This window comes from Electrophorus electricus, chromosome 3 (genome assembly GCF_013358815.1).
Source record: "Electrophorus electricus isolate fEleEle1 chromosome 3, fEleEle1.pri, whole genome shotgun sequence".
In the NCBI taxonomy this organism is placed as follows: Eukaryota; Metazoa; Chordata; class Actinopteri; order Gymnotiformes; family Gymnotidae; genus Electrophorus; species Electrophorus electricus.
The window spans coordinates 242,501-257,773 of NC_049537.1; the positions used below are offsets into that span (position 1 = coordinate 242,501).

General features: G+C 47.7%; 2 protein-coding genes across 5 annotated transcripts in view; one reads left to right on the forward strand and one right to left on the reverse strand.

The window, feature by feature from the left end:
* The window catches only part of dync1i2b (dynein, cytoplasmic 1, intermediate chain 2b), an 11,304-nt gene extending 6,768 nt beyond the window's left edge, over nt 1–4,536 (forward strand). The window contains exons 11-16 of one of the 2 annotated variants that reach the window (XM_035524034.1): nt 1–42; nt 783–916; nt 1,149–1,293; nt 2,323–2,463; nt 2,544–2,669; nt 2,980–4,536. The exon at nt 1–42 is cut by the window's left edge and continues 72 nt beyond it. In XM_035524034.1, the coding sequence (XP_035379927.1) occupies nt 1–42; nt 783–916; nt 1,149–1,293; nt 2,323–2,463; nt 2,544–2,669; nt 2,980–3,090 (699 nt within the window). In that variant the 3' untranslated portion in view covers nt 3,091–4,536. Of the gene's footprint in view, nt 43–782; nt 917–1,148; nt 1,294–2,322; nt 2,464–2,543; nt 2,670–2,976 lie in introns of both variants that reach the window. The other variant, XM_035524033.1, reaches the window with a different exon arrangement.
* Nucleotides 4,348–14,806, reverse strand: slc25a12 (solute carrier family 25 member 12). 3 transcript variants are annotated; one of them, XM_026998631.2, is made up of 18 exons: nt 14,643–14,806; nt 13,579–13,632; nt 12,226–12,371; nt 11,271–11,386; nt 11,008–11,147; nt 10,650–10,796; nt 10,042–10,180; nt 9,837–9,930; nt 9,009–9,093; nt 8,679–8,760; nt 8,388–8,546; nt 7,595–7,647; nt 7,418–7,498; nt 7,178–7,318; nt 6,951–7,089; nt 6,386–6,544; nt 6,173–6,263; nt 4,348–5,830 (listed from the first exon to the last, which is right to left on the reverse strand). In XM_026998631.2, exons 1-18 carry the CDS (start codon nt 14,652–14,654, stop codon nt 5,647–5,649), a joined length of 2,022 nt encoding a protein of 673 aa, XP_026854432.2. In that variant the 5' UTR covers nt 14,655–14,806; the 3' UTR covers nt 4,348–5,646. The 3 variants fall into 3 exon arrangements, with proteins under 3 accessions (XP_026854432.2, XP_026854431.2, XP_035379925.1); XM_026998630.2 differs by lacking the exon at nt 14,643–14,806 and adding an exon at nt 14,360–14,628; XM_035524032.1 differs by lacking the exon at nt 14,643–14,806 and adding an exon at nt 14,349–14,628.
* Nucleotides 14,807–15,273: the final 467 nt, after the last annotated feature.

The window sequence follows — 15,273 nt, forward strand, 5'->3', positions numbered from 1 at the left end:
AGGATGTGCAGCTGGAGTCTGGACATGTTGTCTGCGCCACAGGTGAGGAAGAGCACGTGTGTGTGTGCACAGCACACATTATTGATGTAGTGGATAAACTGAATTAAAATATATATCTCATACTGAAATAGAAATTAAATATAAAGTGATACGGTGTGTGGGTATATAAGGTGTGAGGGTATATAAGGTGTGTAGGTGTATAAGGTGTGGGTATATAAGGTGTGAGGGTATATAAGGTGTGGGTATATAAGGTGTGAGGGTATATAAGGTGTGTGGGTATATAAGGTGTGTAGGTGTATAAGGTGTGTGGGTATATAAGGTGTGTAGGTGTATAAGGTGTGTGGGTATATAAGGTGTGTAGGTGTATAAGGTGTGGGTATATAAGGTGTGTAGGTGTATAAGGTGTGTGGGTATATAAGGTGTGGGTATATAAGGCGTGTAGGTGTATAAGGTGTGGGTATATAAGGTGTGAGGGTATATAAAGTGTGTAGGTATATAAGGTGTGTGGGTATATAAGGTGTGTAGGTGTATAAGGTGTGGGTATATAAGGTGTGAGGGTATATAAAGTGTGTGGGTATATAAGGTGTGTGGGTATATAAGGTGTGAGGGTATATAAGGTGTGAGGATACACACACATGCTGACAACTGCAATCACAAAACATGCATGTACCTCATTCTGTGTGATTACAGCCCACAAATAATACATTCATTCTCTCTGGGGTGGGTGTGTGTGTGTGTGTGTGTGTGTGTGTGTGTGTGTGTGTGTGTGTGTGTGTCTCCAGGATAGCCTGGAGCTGGTGTTTAAACAGTCTAAGCCAGTGGCTGTTACCTCCATGTCTTTTCCTCTGGGTGATGTCAATAACTTTGTGGTGGGCAGTGAGGATGGAACTGTCTACACAGCATGCAGACATGGGAGGTGTGTGTGTGTGTGTGTGTGTGTGTGTGTGTGTGTGTGTGTGTGTGTGTGTGTGTGTTTTTTATTTGGAATGGACACTGGGGAGACGTCCCCCATTATACGATTTTGATGTTATTGCGCTGGTAGATGCCCTTATCCAGAGTGGCTTACACATGTCTAAGGTGTTTACATGTATATAAGTATGAGTGTGTGTGTGTGTGTGTGTGTGTGTGTGTGTGTGTGTGTGTTGCAGTAAAGCAGGTATCGGGGAGATGTTTGAAGGTCACCAGGGTCCAGTAACAGGTCTCAGCTGTCACTGTGCTGCAGGTCCAGTCGATTTCTCTCATCTGTTCGTGACCTCCTCCTTTGACTGGACTGTGAAGTTGTGGAGCACCAGGGTACTGCACCACCTCCACCCCTCTCACCACCCATCACACCTCCACCCCTCACATACCTCCACCCCTCTCACCACCCCTCACACCTCCATCCCTCACACACCTCCACCCCTCTCACCACCCCTCACACCTCCACCCCTCACACACCTCCACCCCTCTCACCACCCCTCACACCTCCACCCCTCTCACCACCCCTCACACCTCCACCCCTCACACACCTCCACCCCTCACACCTCCATCCCTCACACCCCTCCACCCCTCTCACCACCCCTCACACCTCCACCCCCTCACACCTCCATCCCTCACACACCTCCACCCCTCTCACCACCCCTCACACCTCCACCCCTCACACACCTCCACCCCTCTCACCACCCCTCTCACCACCCCTCACACCTCCACCCCTCACACACCTCCACCCCTCACACCTCCATCCCTCACACCCCTCCACCCCTCTCACCACCCCTCACACCTCCACCCCCTCACACCTCCATCCCTCACACACCTCCACCCCTCTCACCACCCCTCACACCTCCATCCCTCACACACCTCCACCCCTCTCACCACCCCTCACACCTCCATCCCTCACACACCTCCACCCCTCTCACCACCCCTCACACCTCCACCCCTCACACCTCCATCCATCACACACCTCCACCCCTCTCACCACCCCTCACACCTCCACCCCCTCACACCTCCACCCCTCACCACCCCTCACACCTCCACCCCTCACACACCTCCACCCCTCTCACCACCAGTCACACCTCCACCCCACACACCTCCACACCTCACACCACCCCAAACACCTCAATCCTTCACACCTCTACCCTTCACATACCTCTACCCCTCACACACCTCCACACCTCACACCACCCCAAACACCTCAACCCCACACACCTCCACCGCTCACACCACCTCACACACCTCCACCCCTCAAACACCACCCCCCCACAACATCACCACTCACACACCTCCAGCCCTCACACCACCACCCCTTACATTTCTCTGTATGTGTGTGTGTGTTCCTCTCTGCAGAACATTAAGCCTCTCTACTCCTTTGAAGACAACTCTGACTATGTATATGATGTCATGTGGTCACCTGTCCACCCTGCCCTGTTTGCCTGTGTGGATGGAGTTGGACACCTTGACCTGTGGAACCTCAACAGTGAGACTGAGGTACACACATGGATATATATGCACACACACATTCACTTATCCACCTACATCCACCAACAAACCTCCCCTCTCCCCCCCAGGTTCCAATAGCAACAGTTACCGTGGAGGGATACCCGGCCTTGAATCGCGTCCGGTGGGCCAGTTCCGGCAGAGAGGTTGCCGTTGGCGACTCGGAGGGGCGGGTACACATCTATGATGTAGGAGAGGTGAGAAATTCTTACTTCTGAAATAGAGATTCAGATTTGACATAATGTTTCATGGACACTAGACTCATACTTGAGATGTTTTCTGGACACTAGACTCATAGTTGTGAGCTGGTCTGGGCCCTTTAGGTTCACTAAACTGTAACATTTTTCAGCCTGTGAGTGAAAAGTTATTGCTTGGTTGTTACTTTTGGCTCAAACCCAATGACTATTCAATGACACTGAAGATGATGAGATGTTAGTTATTTATTATGTATTTCCTGTTTAGTTTGTTGTTTATGAATTGCTGTTTTCTGATTTATTTTTGCAGCAGATTGGCATTCCACGGCAGGATGAGTGGAGCCGTTTTGTACAGACGCTCTATGAACTCGGTGAGCACCAGGAAGATGCAGAGGAGCTGGCAACCCAGCCACTGTCTGCCTGATCCCTCGTGAACCTGTGAGGTGGAGTAATGCAGGAGGCTGGTGGCTCAGGAGCTTCCTGACTGCAGCCCTGGAGCGACGATCTCCAGTTCCCTCAGCACACCAACACACGTCCCTGTGATAACACACCGATAGAGATGCTGGGGGAAGCCACTTTTGAGCTTTTATTACCCAGATATGGTTAATTACAACTAGATAAACATTACATAGGACATGTAGGAAGGTAGTGGTATAATTAGCAAATTTAGTTAACTAATTATGTAGGCTATGAAGAGGGTAATGGTGTAATTAGCTAATTTAATTAATTAGTGCCGCTTCTATTTGGAGGGAGGACAGGAGGGTCTAAGGTCATTAGGAGACCTACAGATGACACTAATAACCTTTATAAAGTCGAGTTTTCTAAGAAGCCTGTTATTGTGGGTGGGGTTTGTATTCTGCAATATCGGATTTGACTAATTTTCTTTACTGAACTCTTACAGAATAACAGTTGACTACACGTGCTGTCAGAGGCAGCTTTTAAATGAACAACTGGTGGAAAATCGAGTCTCTTTATGACTCCAACACCAGGGGTAAAAGTCTTACCCTCAGGTCCTAACAGTAAACCCCCCCACCCCCAAACCTTTGAATATGGATGCAAACGCTTCCACCACATTCCATTGTTTCTAGTAAAAATATTTCAAACACCCTGAAATCACTTCTACAAGAAGACCAAACCCAATTGTGTGTCCATGAGTGTCCAGTTCACACTGGACCAGTTCTCTTGCTTTTTTAAAACGTTTTCTGCATCCAAAACACGTGTGTTCTGTGTACCATGTTATGAGTTTTAAAACACTTTATTGTATTTAAGCAAAGTATCTAGTTTGATTTTTTCCTCCCCACATGATCATTGGAAATGTATTCACCTAAAAGACAAAACTATAAATTATGTATTTTTTTCTGATTGTTTATGTCCAACACTGGCACTTTTAAATATTTGCTACTAACATGAATTGTGGATGCATGTGCATGTTTACTACTAACGAAGGTTTCCTCCTTAAACTAGAACCACTTCAAAACTAAGAGGGTTTACCAACACTCCTATATCACCATATATCAAAAAATGTCAGAAATTGGGAATTTTTGCTGATGAAATTTAAGAAATGACCTGCTCAACTCCATCATCGTAAAAGCTGCATACATGCCCACAATTCATAAAACCTTTTTCACGGTTGGAATTGGAATATAACCTGGTATTGTAAATAATAAACATCTCACTCCAATTTTAAAATGTATGATTTATTTCCATAAAATACAAGAATGAAATGCATTTAAATTATTTTCTAAAAGAGAAGGGCTATTGCATGCGTACGGACTCCATAACAGTAGCAAACGAAAATAAGTATGAGAAAGAAATGAAGATTGAGCATGTCACGCATGCAGGGTGAACTCTGAATGGAAGAGAAAAATCGACAAAAAAACAAAAATACAAAACCTTTTAACGTTTCCCGTGGTCTACTGTCCAGAGACCTCCAAGGGAGTAAAATCAGTTGGTCTGTAGCACCTTTCTGGGCCTTAAAGGACTAAACCAGGATATTCAACTACACACCAGGTTATTCCCCTCCAGTACTGGAGGTCCACGTTCACATCCAGTACTGGATCTACGTGTTCTCCTCCAGTACTGGAGCTCTGCTGTCCTGCAGAGTTGAAGTCACTTGAGTATCATGATCCAGTTATGTGATACATAAGCCAGAATAGGTGGCTTAGAACTCGAAGAAGCTTCAGACGGTGTAGGTTAGTTTAGCTCCAGTACAAAAGCCCTGAGCTAAACCTCTGCAACTTCTACATTCATGAGTCTCACCTGGCCACATGAGTGTTGTGTAGTTAGGACCACGGGGCAGGACAAACCAGGTGCCAGTCCATCCAATTCATTTAGCATCATAATGTATCGTTTTATAGAAAGTCTGACTGGTATAACAAAATGCATTTGAATAAGCATACAGAAAAGTGATCTGACCATTGGAAGTCTCCTTCTGAGGAGCGTTTAGTGGAGAGGTTGTCTAGCAGTACTGGGTTTGGAATGTAACACGGCGGTATCTGGTCAGCGCCCCCTGCCTACAGCAGTCCGCTCCCAGTCTTTATGCCCCATCAGTGTGTCACACTTCCTGAATTCACCCTGTGCCTGTGTCAGAGATCGAGGTCACTACCATAACCCAGTTTGCCAAAACCCTAATGTGACCGTTGCTCGCTGTTGCCGAGCACTGAGGACAGAGCAAACTGCCTCTATGAGAGATTTCAAATGATCTTTTTTTCTGATTTAGCAGAAAGGAATCAGCTGGTGTTTGATCCCACCACCAGGAGTGTGGAAGGCCCCGCAGTAACTTTCATTAACCAGCAGGAGGCACTGAGGAGCACTTAGAGAAACCTGAAGTTAAACACAAACCCGACTTCCCAACAGAACAAAAAGAAACTACAAACTACAGTTAACACCAGTGAGGAAGGAGTGATGCAGCCGTGAGATGGAGGCAGAAACCCTGGAGGACAGTGTGGAGTGGGCGGGGTCATTTACAAGGCCACACCTCCTATTTCGCAGGCTGGATGCTAACGACTCCAGACGATTTAAACTTTGGCAGGTGAAGTCCGAACTTGCTCTCCACGCCAGCAAACGTGGCAGCCGCCAGCCGGTACCCTCCGACGTGCTCAGGCTTCACTGGGGGCAGCTCCGATATCCGCGACTTCGGCGTCGGCTCGGAACCAGAGGGACGGCTACACAGGATATAATAGGTCAAAGGTCAAACCACACTTTCACAAAGCAGTGAAACAGCAGTTTGGTGTGTGTGTATTTTATATTTCACTGGGCACTGTATGTGAGTTGAGTGTGTGTATGTGTGTGTGTATTTTATATTTCACTGGGCACTGTAACCTGTATGGCTAGACATGATCACTTGCTAATCACTATGGAAACTCTAGCCTGTTCAGAACTATACAATGAAGACAAATAACTTCCAGACAATGCAAGAATAAAAACACAAGACAGAATACAAAACCGAACACAAGACACGTACATGATAAAGACAGTAATTAAAAGGGCAAGAGGTCAACACTCACTGTCCTCCAAAGTCGACGTAGAACCACCTCTGCAGGAGTTCGTAGGTCAGCAGGGTCACACCGAACTGCGGGGACGAGCGGAACACACGGGCTGGAGGGGGGTGGGGTGGGTGCAGGGGTCAAAGGTTACTTGAGCGTTCAATTTACACAAGTACACTGTCTAGAAACTGTGTGTGAGCACACGTGTGTGTGTGTGTGTGTGTGTGTGTGTACCTCCAGCTCCCTTCCAGAAGGCTCTGAATCCTTCTTCTCTCAGGATCTTACGGAAGCAGTCGATCACACCCGTGTATGTGGTCTGACCCGCACGAGCTGCCACTTGCAGTCGCGTTTTGATGACATCAGCAGGGGTGACCAATGAGGCAGCAGGGACTCCTGAAAATCCAACACACACACACACACACACACACAGCCTTGTTGGCTTCTGACCAGTGTTATGTTTCTTTGCTTATATTGCTTGATCTGAGTGCAGCATTTGGTACTATTTTGGTGACCATTGTCATCCAGAAGAGGATGACCCCCCCCCGCCCTTTGAGTCTTGGTTCCTCTCAAGGTTTCTTCGCCGTGACCCTTGTCTTGGTCACCGGCGACTTGGACTCGGACATTTGTAAAGCTGCTTTGTGACAACATCTGTTGTAAAAAGAGTTATATAAATAAATTTGACTTGACCTTAACAGGGAAGAGGGGGCAGTGTCTGTGTAAACCGCACGAGCTCCAGTAGACCCTGTCCAATTTGTTTGTTTGTGTGTGTGTGTGTGTGTGTGTGTGTGCTTGCATGTACCTGCGATTGCCCCGGCCGTCAGCAGCTGCAGGGCGCCGATTCTCCCGTCCTCATCTGCCAGCTGTGCTTTGGTGTGTGCGTACACGGGGAAGTAGATGGCAGAGAACGGGATATCACGCAGAAAACACGCCTTCGCACCCTGCACACACACTTTAGTCAAGGACGAGGACAGACGAGTGTGTATGTGTGTGTGTGTGTGTGTACACATGTGCAGGCATCAAATTTACCTTATAGAGGCCAAAGAAACCCAGATCCCGAACCACAGAGAGTGCGCTCACTCTGGGGCCTGTGGTGATCTCCCCAGCAACCTGCAGGCGAATCTTCACTATCTCCAGAGGGTTGGTGAAAATCACCTGAGAGCCACCAGCCTAAACACACACACAGACACAGTTAATTATATTACGACAACGTTCATGTAATGCAATATGAGGACCTGTTGAATACACTCCTCACACTCCGATACCTACACATCCTCCAGCCAGGATCTCAGCAGCCAACGGAATGCTTCCGTCCTTATCGGAACATTTGTCCCTCACAAAGTCGTTCACCTACAACACACGACAGAGTGATGGATATGGCTGGAGCAGCAGGGTGTGTGTGTGTGTGTGTGTGTGTGTGTGTGTGTGTGTGTGTGTGTGTCTTACAGTGAGCTTAATGGCCTTCTCTGGAGCCACTCCAATGAGCTGGGGCAATAGGCCTGCAGGAAACACACACACACACACACACACACACAAACAAACAATGGGAAAAGTACACCAGAGCCATACCTCAAGTAATTAAATCTTAAAACCCATACTACACCTCAGATTACCTGAGCCAGGTGTAGCTGGAACTGAAACAAGCAAAACAAGGACTGGAGACAAATGGATCAGGAGTGTCCTGGATCTACCCAAGGCAACATAGGGGTAGAGCTACACACACCCAGGGACAGACATACCCATACACCCCCACCCAGACACCCACACACAGGCAGGGACACACACGCACACAGGCATGGGGACACCCACGCAGACACGGACACGCACAGACACCCACGCAGACACGGACACGGACACAAGGCTACTCATTTTGTATTTGTCCTGTATTTATTATTATTATTTTATTTTTTTATGACATTTTGCACTATATTCGACTGTTTGCACTTGTGTAGCATGTTGTCTGTTGCACTGTTGTTTTGTGTTGCACCATGGTCCTGGAGGAACATTGTCTCGTTTTTGTTGTGTACTTGTATATAGCTGAAATGACAATAAAACCTCTTTGAACTTTGAAGGCGCACACACACACACAAACACACAGGCACGGACACAAGGCACACATACAGGCACAGACAGACAAAGACACACACAGGCATACACAGGCACAGACAAACACCCACCCACCCCCACCCAGGGACAGACAAAAACACCCCGACCCCCAACCAGGGACAGACAAACACACCCCTGTAGAAGCCGAAGAAGCCCTCGTAGCGCAGCACTTTCTTGGCGCAGTCGAAGCTGTTCTTGTACATGAGCTCCCCCACGAAGGAGCCTGTGGAACGCTGGTTCTGCATACGAGTCTTCACCAGGTCAATGGGATACACCGCCGTTGCTCCCGTAGCTACACACACACACACACACACACACACACAAAGATATACACACACATGTACATATTCATTATAACACACAATTATTGTTAGTAAAGACAAACTTGCTTTGAGTGTGTGTGTGTGTTTGTGTGTGCCCTCACCTCCAGCTATAGAGCCCAGAGTGAAGCGATATGCTGACTCAGCAGCCTGGAGCCAGACAGGACGAGACATGTCTCCATGCATCTGAAAGACACACACACACACACACACACACACACACACACACACACACAGTATGCCTCCAGGCGTCTTTATTTAAAGTGCAGAGGTGTTCGGCTACTTTAGCACAAGACATAATAAAACCAGAACTACAGGGCCTAAAAAGCAGCACTGTATTTAGAGATGACTGTGTGTGTGTGTGTGTGTGTGTGTGTCTCTCTCTCTTTGGAAAGAATACACAGCGTAGGCGGCAAGCCAACCCCGCCCCCTACCTGTCTCTGCACCTCAGCCAGGTGGAAGGGAAGAGCCCCCTCCTCCAGAGGGGCAATCCGCTCGATGTCAGCCAGGTTCAGCCTCCTGGAACAACATCACTTTCATTACAACTAGAACCCTCTTAGAGTTAGTTAGGGCTAAGGTTTAGGCTTAGGGTTCAGGGCCAGGGTTTGCTTCCCAGTTCAATAAGGTCTTGCTCGGTAGTGTTAAAAGTGTTAAAAACAGCATATCTGTTATCCAACTAATAGTAAAGTATTTAAGAGCAGGTGTGTGTGTGTGTGTGTGTGTGTGTGTGCATATGTATTGAGGTATTTAAGAGCACGTGTGTGTTTGTGTGTGTGTGTGTGTGTGTGTGCGCGTGTGTTGAGGTATTTAAGCGCAGGTGTGTATGTGTGGGTGTGTGTGTTGAGGTATTTAAGAGCAGGTTGTGTGTGGGTGTGCGTTGAGGTATTTAAGAGCAGGGGTGTGGGTGTGTGTTAGGTATTTAAGAGCAGGTGTGTGTGTAAGGTATTTAAGAGCAGGTGTGTGTGTGTGGTATTTAAGAGCAGGTGTGTGTGTGTGTGTGTGTGTGTGTGTGTGTGTGTATTGAGGTATTTAAGAGCAGGGGTGCATTTACGTGCTGGACACCAGAGTGTGGTTTCTGGTTTTCTGACTGAGTGTTTACAGTTTAGGGTCAGATGAGTCCAGTCATACAAAATTAGTTGTAACAGGACACACACGGACACACACACACACACACACACACCTTAAAAACTTATTCTTTCCCCTCTTAATTTCTCTCATTCGTGAGGTCGTTGAGTGTGTGTAAAGGTGGATGGATAGATTACCCGGTCTGAGAGTGCAGGCCACAGAGCTGGTACAGGATGTCAATCTCCATGGGAGTGATCTGACCAAACCTGTTAGCAGCATGGACAAACTCCTCTACACACAAAGAGAGACAGGGTTACAGTTAGTCACAGACAGGGTTACAGTTAGTCACAGACAAAGACTGAGTTACAGTAACAGGGAAGTGGATGGCCGTCAGTCCTGTACCTTTAGTGAGCAGCGTGTCTTTGCGGCTTCCTGCGACTGTGCTGTAGATTTTGCGAATGAGCTCCATGTTGTTGAGAAGGGAATTGAAGGCATTGAAGTAAGAGAAGCTGACCAGGTGAGATGTACCACTACCAGCAGCCTGCAAGGAGGCATCACACACTGTTCAGACTAACACCACCAGCAGAGATAACATGCCATTCAGACTAGCAAACACCACCAGCAGAGGCATCACACGCCGTTCAGACTAGCAAACACCACCAGCAGAGGCATCACACGCCATTCAGACTAGCAAACACCACCAGCAGAGGCATCACACGCCGTTCAGACTAGCAAACACCACCAGCAGAGGCATCACACGCCGTTCAGACTAGCAAACACCACCAGCAGAGGCATCACACGCCGTTCAGACTAGCAAACACCACCAGCAGAGGCATCACACGCCGTTCAGACTAGCAAACACCACCAGCAAAGGCATCACCACCTACAGAGGCATCACACACTGTTTAGACTAATAAACATCATCACACACCGTTTAGACTAATAAACAGAACCCACAAACATGCACAGAACACACACACACACACACACACACACACACACACACTTACTGAAACCAGATTTTCCTCCACGAACGTAGTGAGCATGTGGTGTCTGATGGTGGACATGATGTCACTGAAGTCCAGGGATGAGATAGTTCCACTCTTACCTTTATCCTTCTGAGCAAAGGCCTGCCGTGCATGCTCTAGCTGCAGCTCCTACAGCAACAGCACAGGGCCAAAGGTCTGAGTCAGAGAGGCAGGACCACACGTCAGGCTTTATGTTCAAGCATTCAGGACTCTGAGGATCATTACATAAAGCAGCATTCTGCTAATGAGACCTTGGACTGAATCCATTTTATACATTAATGAAGAAAAAGCGGATTTGTGGTGTCAGTCAGTGCAAGTAGCTGAGGGGTGTGTGTGCTACCTGGAGGAACTGTGTGAACTCCAGGTACGTGAGGTGTTTGCTCCGGTCATGACCAAAGTGAAGCCGAATAAACTCACAGTCCCAGTTAAAGGGGATGTGGTGATGGACCGTCGTCTGGCTAAAAATATCACGCACATTTTCTACAAGCACACACATACACGCACATTCATCTTTACGCTAAAATAATGACCATCTCATTAACTGGACAATGCGTATACATGACAGAAAACCATTAATATCCTCACACACACACACACACTTACCAAAGGAGACATCTCCAGTTCCTGTCTTATCAAACAGCTGGAAGGCTACAATGAACAGAGCATCAGGAAGACACAGCACAGACTCAAAAGCCAGAAACTCCTGGAACGATATCAACCTTTGAGAAGGCCACAAACACACACACACACACACACACACACACACTCTCTCTGTAATAGTGGAATAAAGCAACTGACAGCCTTTGGTCTCTCTGACTGGAACATAAAAATCAGTGCTGGGGAAATATTTCCGTGCATGATCCAGAAAACGTAACAGATCATGTTTTAGTCATGCAGCATTTCTCAGAATTACATCATGCATGTCTGAGCCATAGATAGAGGTGTCTGGGGTTTAATGGCTCTTCTGATATTGGAGGATTTGGAGATTTGGCATGAATTTAAATAATTTAGATGAAGGAGCTCAGAGTTTTTACTTTCACACTGAGAGTCTCAACACTACACAGGCACCAGCCACCCTGCAAACACAGGGACAGAAACATCAATGCATCTGTGTCTCAGTCGCGTGCACGCACACGCAGGCACCAGCCACCCTGCAAAACACAGGGACGGAAACAACAATGCATCTGTGTCTCAGTCGCGCACACACAGGCACCAGCCACCCTGCAAAATACAGGGATAGAAACATCAATTCATCTGTGTCTCAGTCACTCACTCACTCACTCACTCTCACGCACACGCGCGCGCGCGCACACACACGCACGCACGCACGCACGCACACACACACGCGCACACACACGCGCGCACACACACTTGCCCTGGTTCATATTCTTCCAGACTCATCACAGACAGGTGTAAATGGGCCTCCATCTTCTTCTATAGTCCTATTAAACGCTACTTTGTGACTGATGTGAGTGAGCACAGCTGAACAGAAGGTGGGATGGTGCGGGGCCAGGGGAGTGGGGGTGGGGCACCGAGGCAGAAAGGGGGCGGGTCTTACCCATCCTTTGTGGTGTCTGCCACTCCAGCAAGCAGCTGCACAGTTTTGGGGTTGTGATGGAGCTGTGTGTGAAGACCCAAGAACTTCTGCACAAAGTCACTGGGAGTCATAAACCGCTCATCATCCTTATCTACAACACTGGCATACTGAGGGGTAAGAAACAGACACACACACACAGTTCAACACATGCATTACATACACTTTGAAATGGGTTTAAACACTGTGCAGCCATGAAGAATGAAACACTGTCAGACAACAACACCTAGAGCCTCACTGCCTCCAGGAATAAACACTTTGGTTCTTCAAATACAGCAATGAACAGGAATACAGACTGAAAACAAGGGCACACACACACACACACACACACACACACACACACACACACACACACACACACAGGTGTACAGCTGTTCTCCAGCTGGCTTTCACAAGCATTTGCTCAACAGAACTGCAGGAAAAACGCCAAACACACTTAAGCACCTGCATTCCCAAAACCTCTAGAACCAGCGCTCAGGTCCAAACCAGAGTCCAAGCTCTGGAACGGAGGGTTCAGCGGGGTCACTTTGGACAAACTTCTAGAAGCTTCCATTACTCATGGGTTGGAGATTCAGAGAAAAAACTGGGAGGGGCCGAGTCCCTTTAACCCCGTTGGAGGCAACGCCGTTAGCTATGAACTCTAACGTCACAGAGACATATGGACCTCTCACGTGATATACATCACAAATCAAGGATATACATCCTAAACACATTGTTCATGCATTTAGTACACAAAAAAAAACAAAAAAACCTCTCAACAATTTTAGATCGCTACACAAACCAACACTCATAGCACACACTGGTATTTTAACAAGACACCACTCCCTGGAGAGGTTCACAGTGTTTATTTTGGTTTTGAAATGCCACAGTTCTTGGTATTCTCCATTATTCACTCTGGAGGTCTTAGCTGAAGTATTTAAGAGTACATAGCTAAGATTTTTAGACATTCCAAAAGGAAACTTAAAGGTAAAGTGATATTATCTTCCTTCAGTCCTCAGTAAGATAAACTTCCTCCACAGTGCCAACAAAACAGTAAGACAGAGAACAAAGTTTCAACAAAAAACATTAAAATGGTGAAATACATCTGTGCGTTACTTTTTCAGCAAGGTGTGTATTTTAATACGGTAAGATCTAAAAGATGACCACACAGTTTAACACAAAACAATCAAAAGGCAAACACATATGTACATAAATACACATCAAGTGATTTTGTTAACAGCAACACAAAAAAACTTATAGGGCCTAAAAAACTATTTAGTCTAAACACGTGTGTGAACAGTCTTGTATTAGTTCAGTCTGATAGTAGCTCAGTCTCACCTTCTGAAAAATGACCTTCAGCTCACTGGGGTCGGCCCTTTTGGTTGACTGCACCTGTAACGCGACAACACGGAAGTTAAGCCAGAGTAAACACGGTTAGGAGGCATCAAACGCGGTTTTTGCAAGCTGTCTTTAACTGACCACATCCTACACCATCTACAAGGACTTGAGCGAGTAGGGAGCAAGCAACACTGATTTAAAAGCACAGAGCTGTACGCCGTGATTTAAACCTTGCATCCCTCAGGCTGTCGGTCAGCTGTTGTGTTCACGGGCCGTCACAGACCACCACAGGAACATGACAGACCGCCACAGACCACCACAAGAACATGACAGACCGCCACAGACCACCACAGGAACATGACAGACCGCCACAGGAACATGACAGACCGCCACAGACCACCACAAGAACATGACAGACCGCCACAGACCACCACAGGAACATGACAGACCGCCACAGGAACATGACAGACCGCCACAGACCACCACAAGAACATGACAGACCGCCACAGACCACCACAAGAACATGACAGAACGCCACAGACCGCCACAAGAACATGACAGACCGCCACAGGAACATGACAGTTCATCACAGGGAACACAAGGACACGAGTGACGACTCTAAACAAAACGGCCCAGAAAAACCGTCAGCATAACAGCAAAGTCCTGCAGCCTGAACGGCACCATTTCATGAACTTAACAGAACCAAGAGACAAATATTCACAATAACCGTCGTTAGCAAAATAGCCGGTTAGCAAGCTGGCTAAATGTACCATGAAGTTACCCCCTCCGCCGTGTTCAGCTGTGCTCGGTATCTCGACATGAGCGCGTAACTTTACCTCAGCTCTCTACCTCACATGCTAACCTAGCAGGATAGCTAACTGGCTAACAGCAGCACAGCCGCTCGTGATGCTCCCACCGCTCGGTAAACGTCGCCTCAGCTCCCGTTACACCTACTAACGTAACACCTCGCGCCCCTACTCCGGTAGGCATTACTGCCCAACACCACGCGACAACCCGCGCGCCTCAATAAACAGTCGTTTTCAGGAGGAGCGCGCGCCGGTCACCTTGGCCGCCATTCTGCTTGTGACGTCACTCGAACTCTCGCGTTCGGCAGAATCTGCTCGCGCGTCGGGCAGGCAAGGTCAAGGCAGAAACCTCCGCGGTCTTGGTTTGAGTGAGCACGTGCTGATGCTCGCCGAAGCTCGTGGCGCATGCTAGGGCTGCAGCGCTCGTGCTGCACCGTGGCTCTCTGCGTGCTGCTGCGCTCTTAGGCTGCAAAGCCCCGCTAGTCCGCAATAGTCACTGTTTTAGGACGGAACTGCAGATTACAAACCTGACTTAACCCTACACAACTCCATCATGACTTACTTCAAATCCGCAAAACTGGTAGAAAACATTTACTGAAGTGTCCCGGTGATGGACAGACACGTGTCCTAATACTTGTGAACATATCACTATAAGTCAAGGTGCGTAACTCCTGTGCTGGTGATCTGTGATCCTGTGGAGTGCATCTGAAATCCAGGGGCAGAGATGGACACCTGTCGTGTAAGTCAGCGTTATTTATGAAGGGTGATGCAGAAAGGAGCACCAGTTCATTCCTGGTTTGAGTTATGTCCAAATGTCTAAACGCTCACGTACATGTGAAGGAAAAACAGGCTGATGACATCATGACTGATGGACCAAACACCTCTGGAC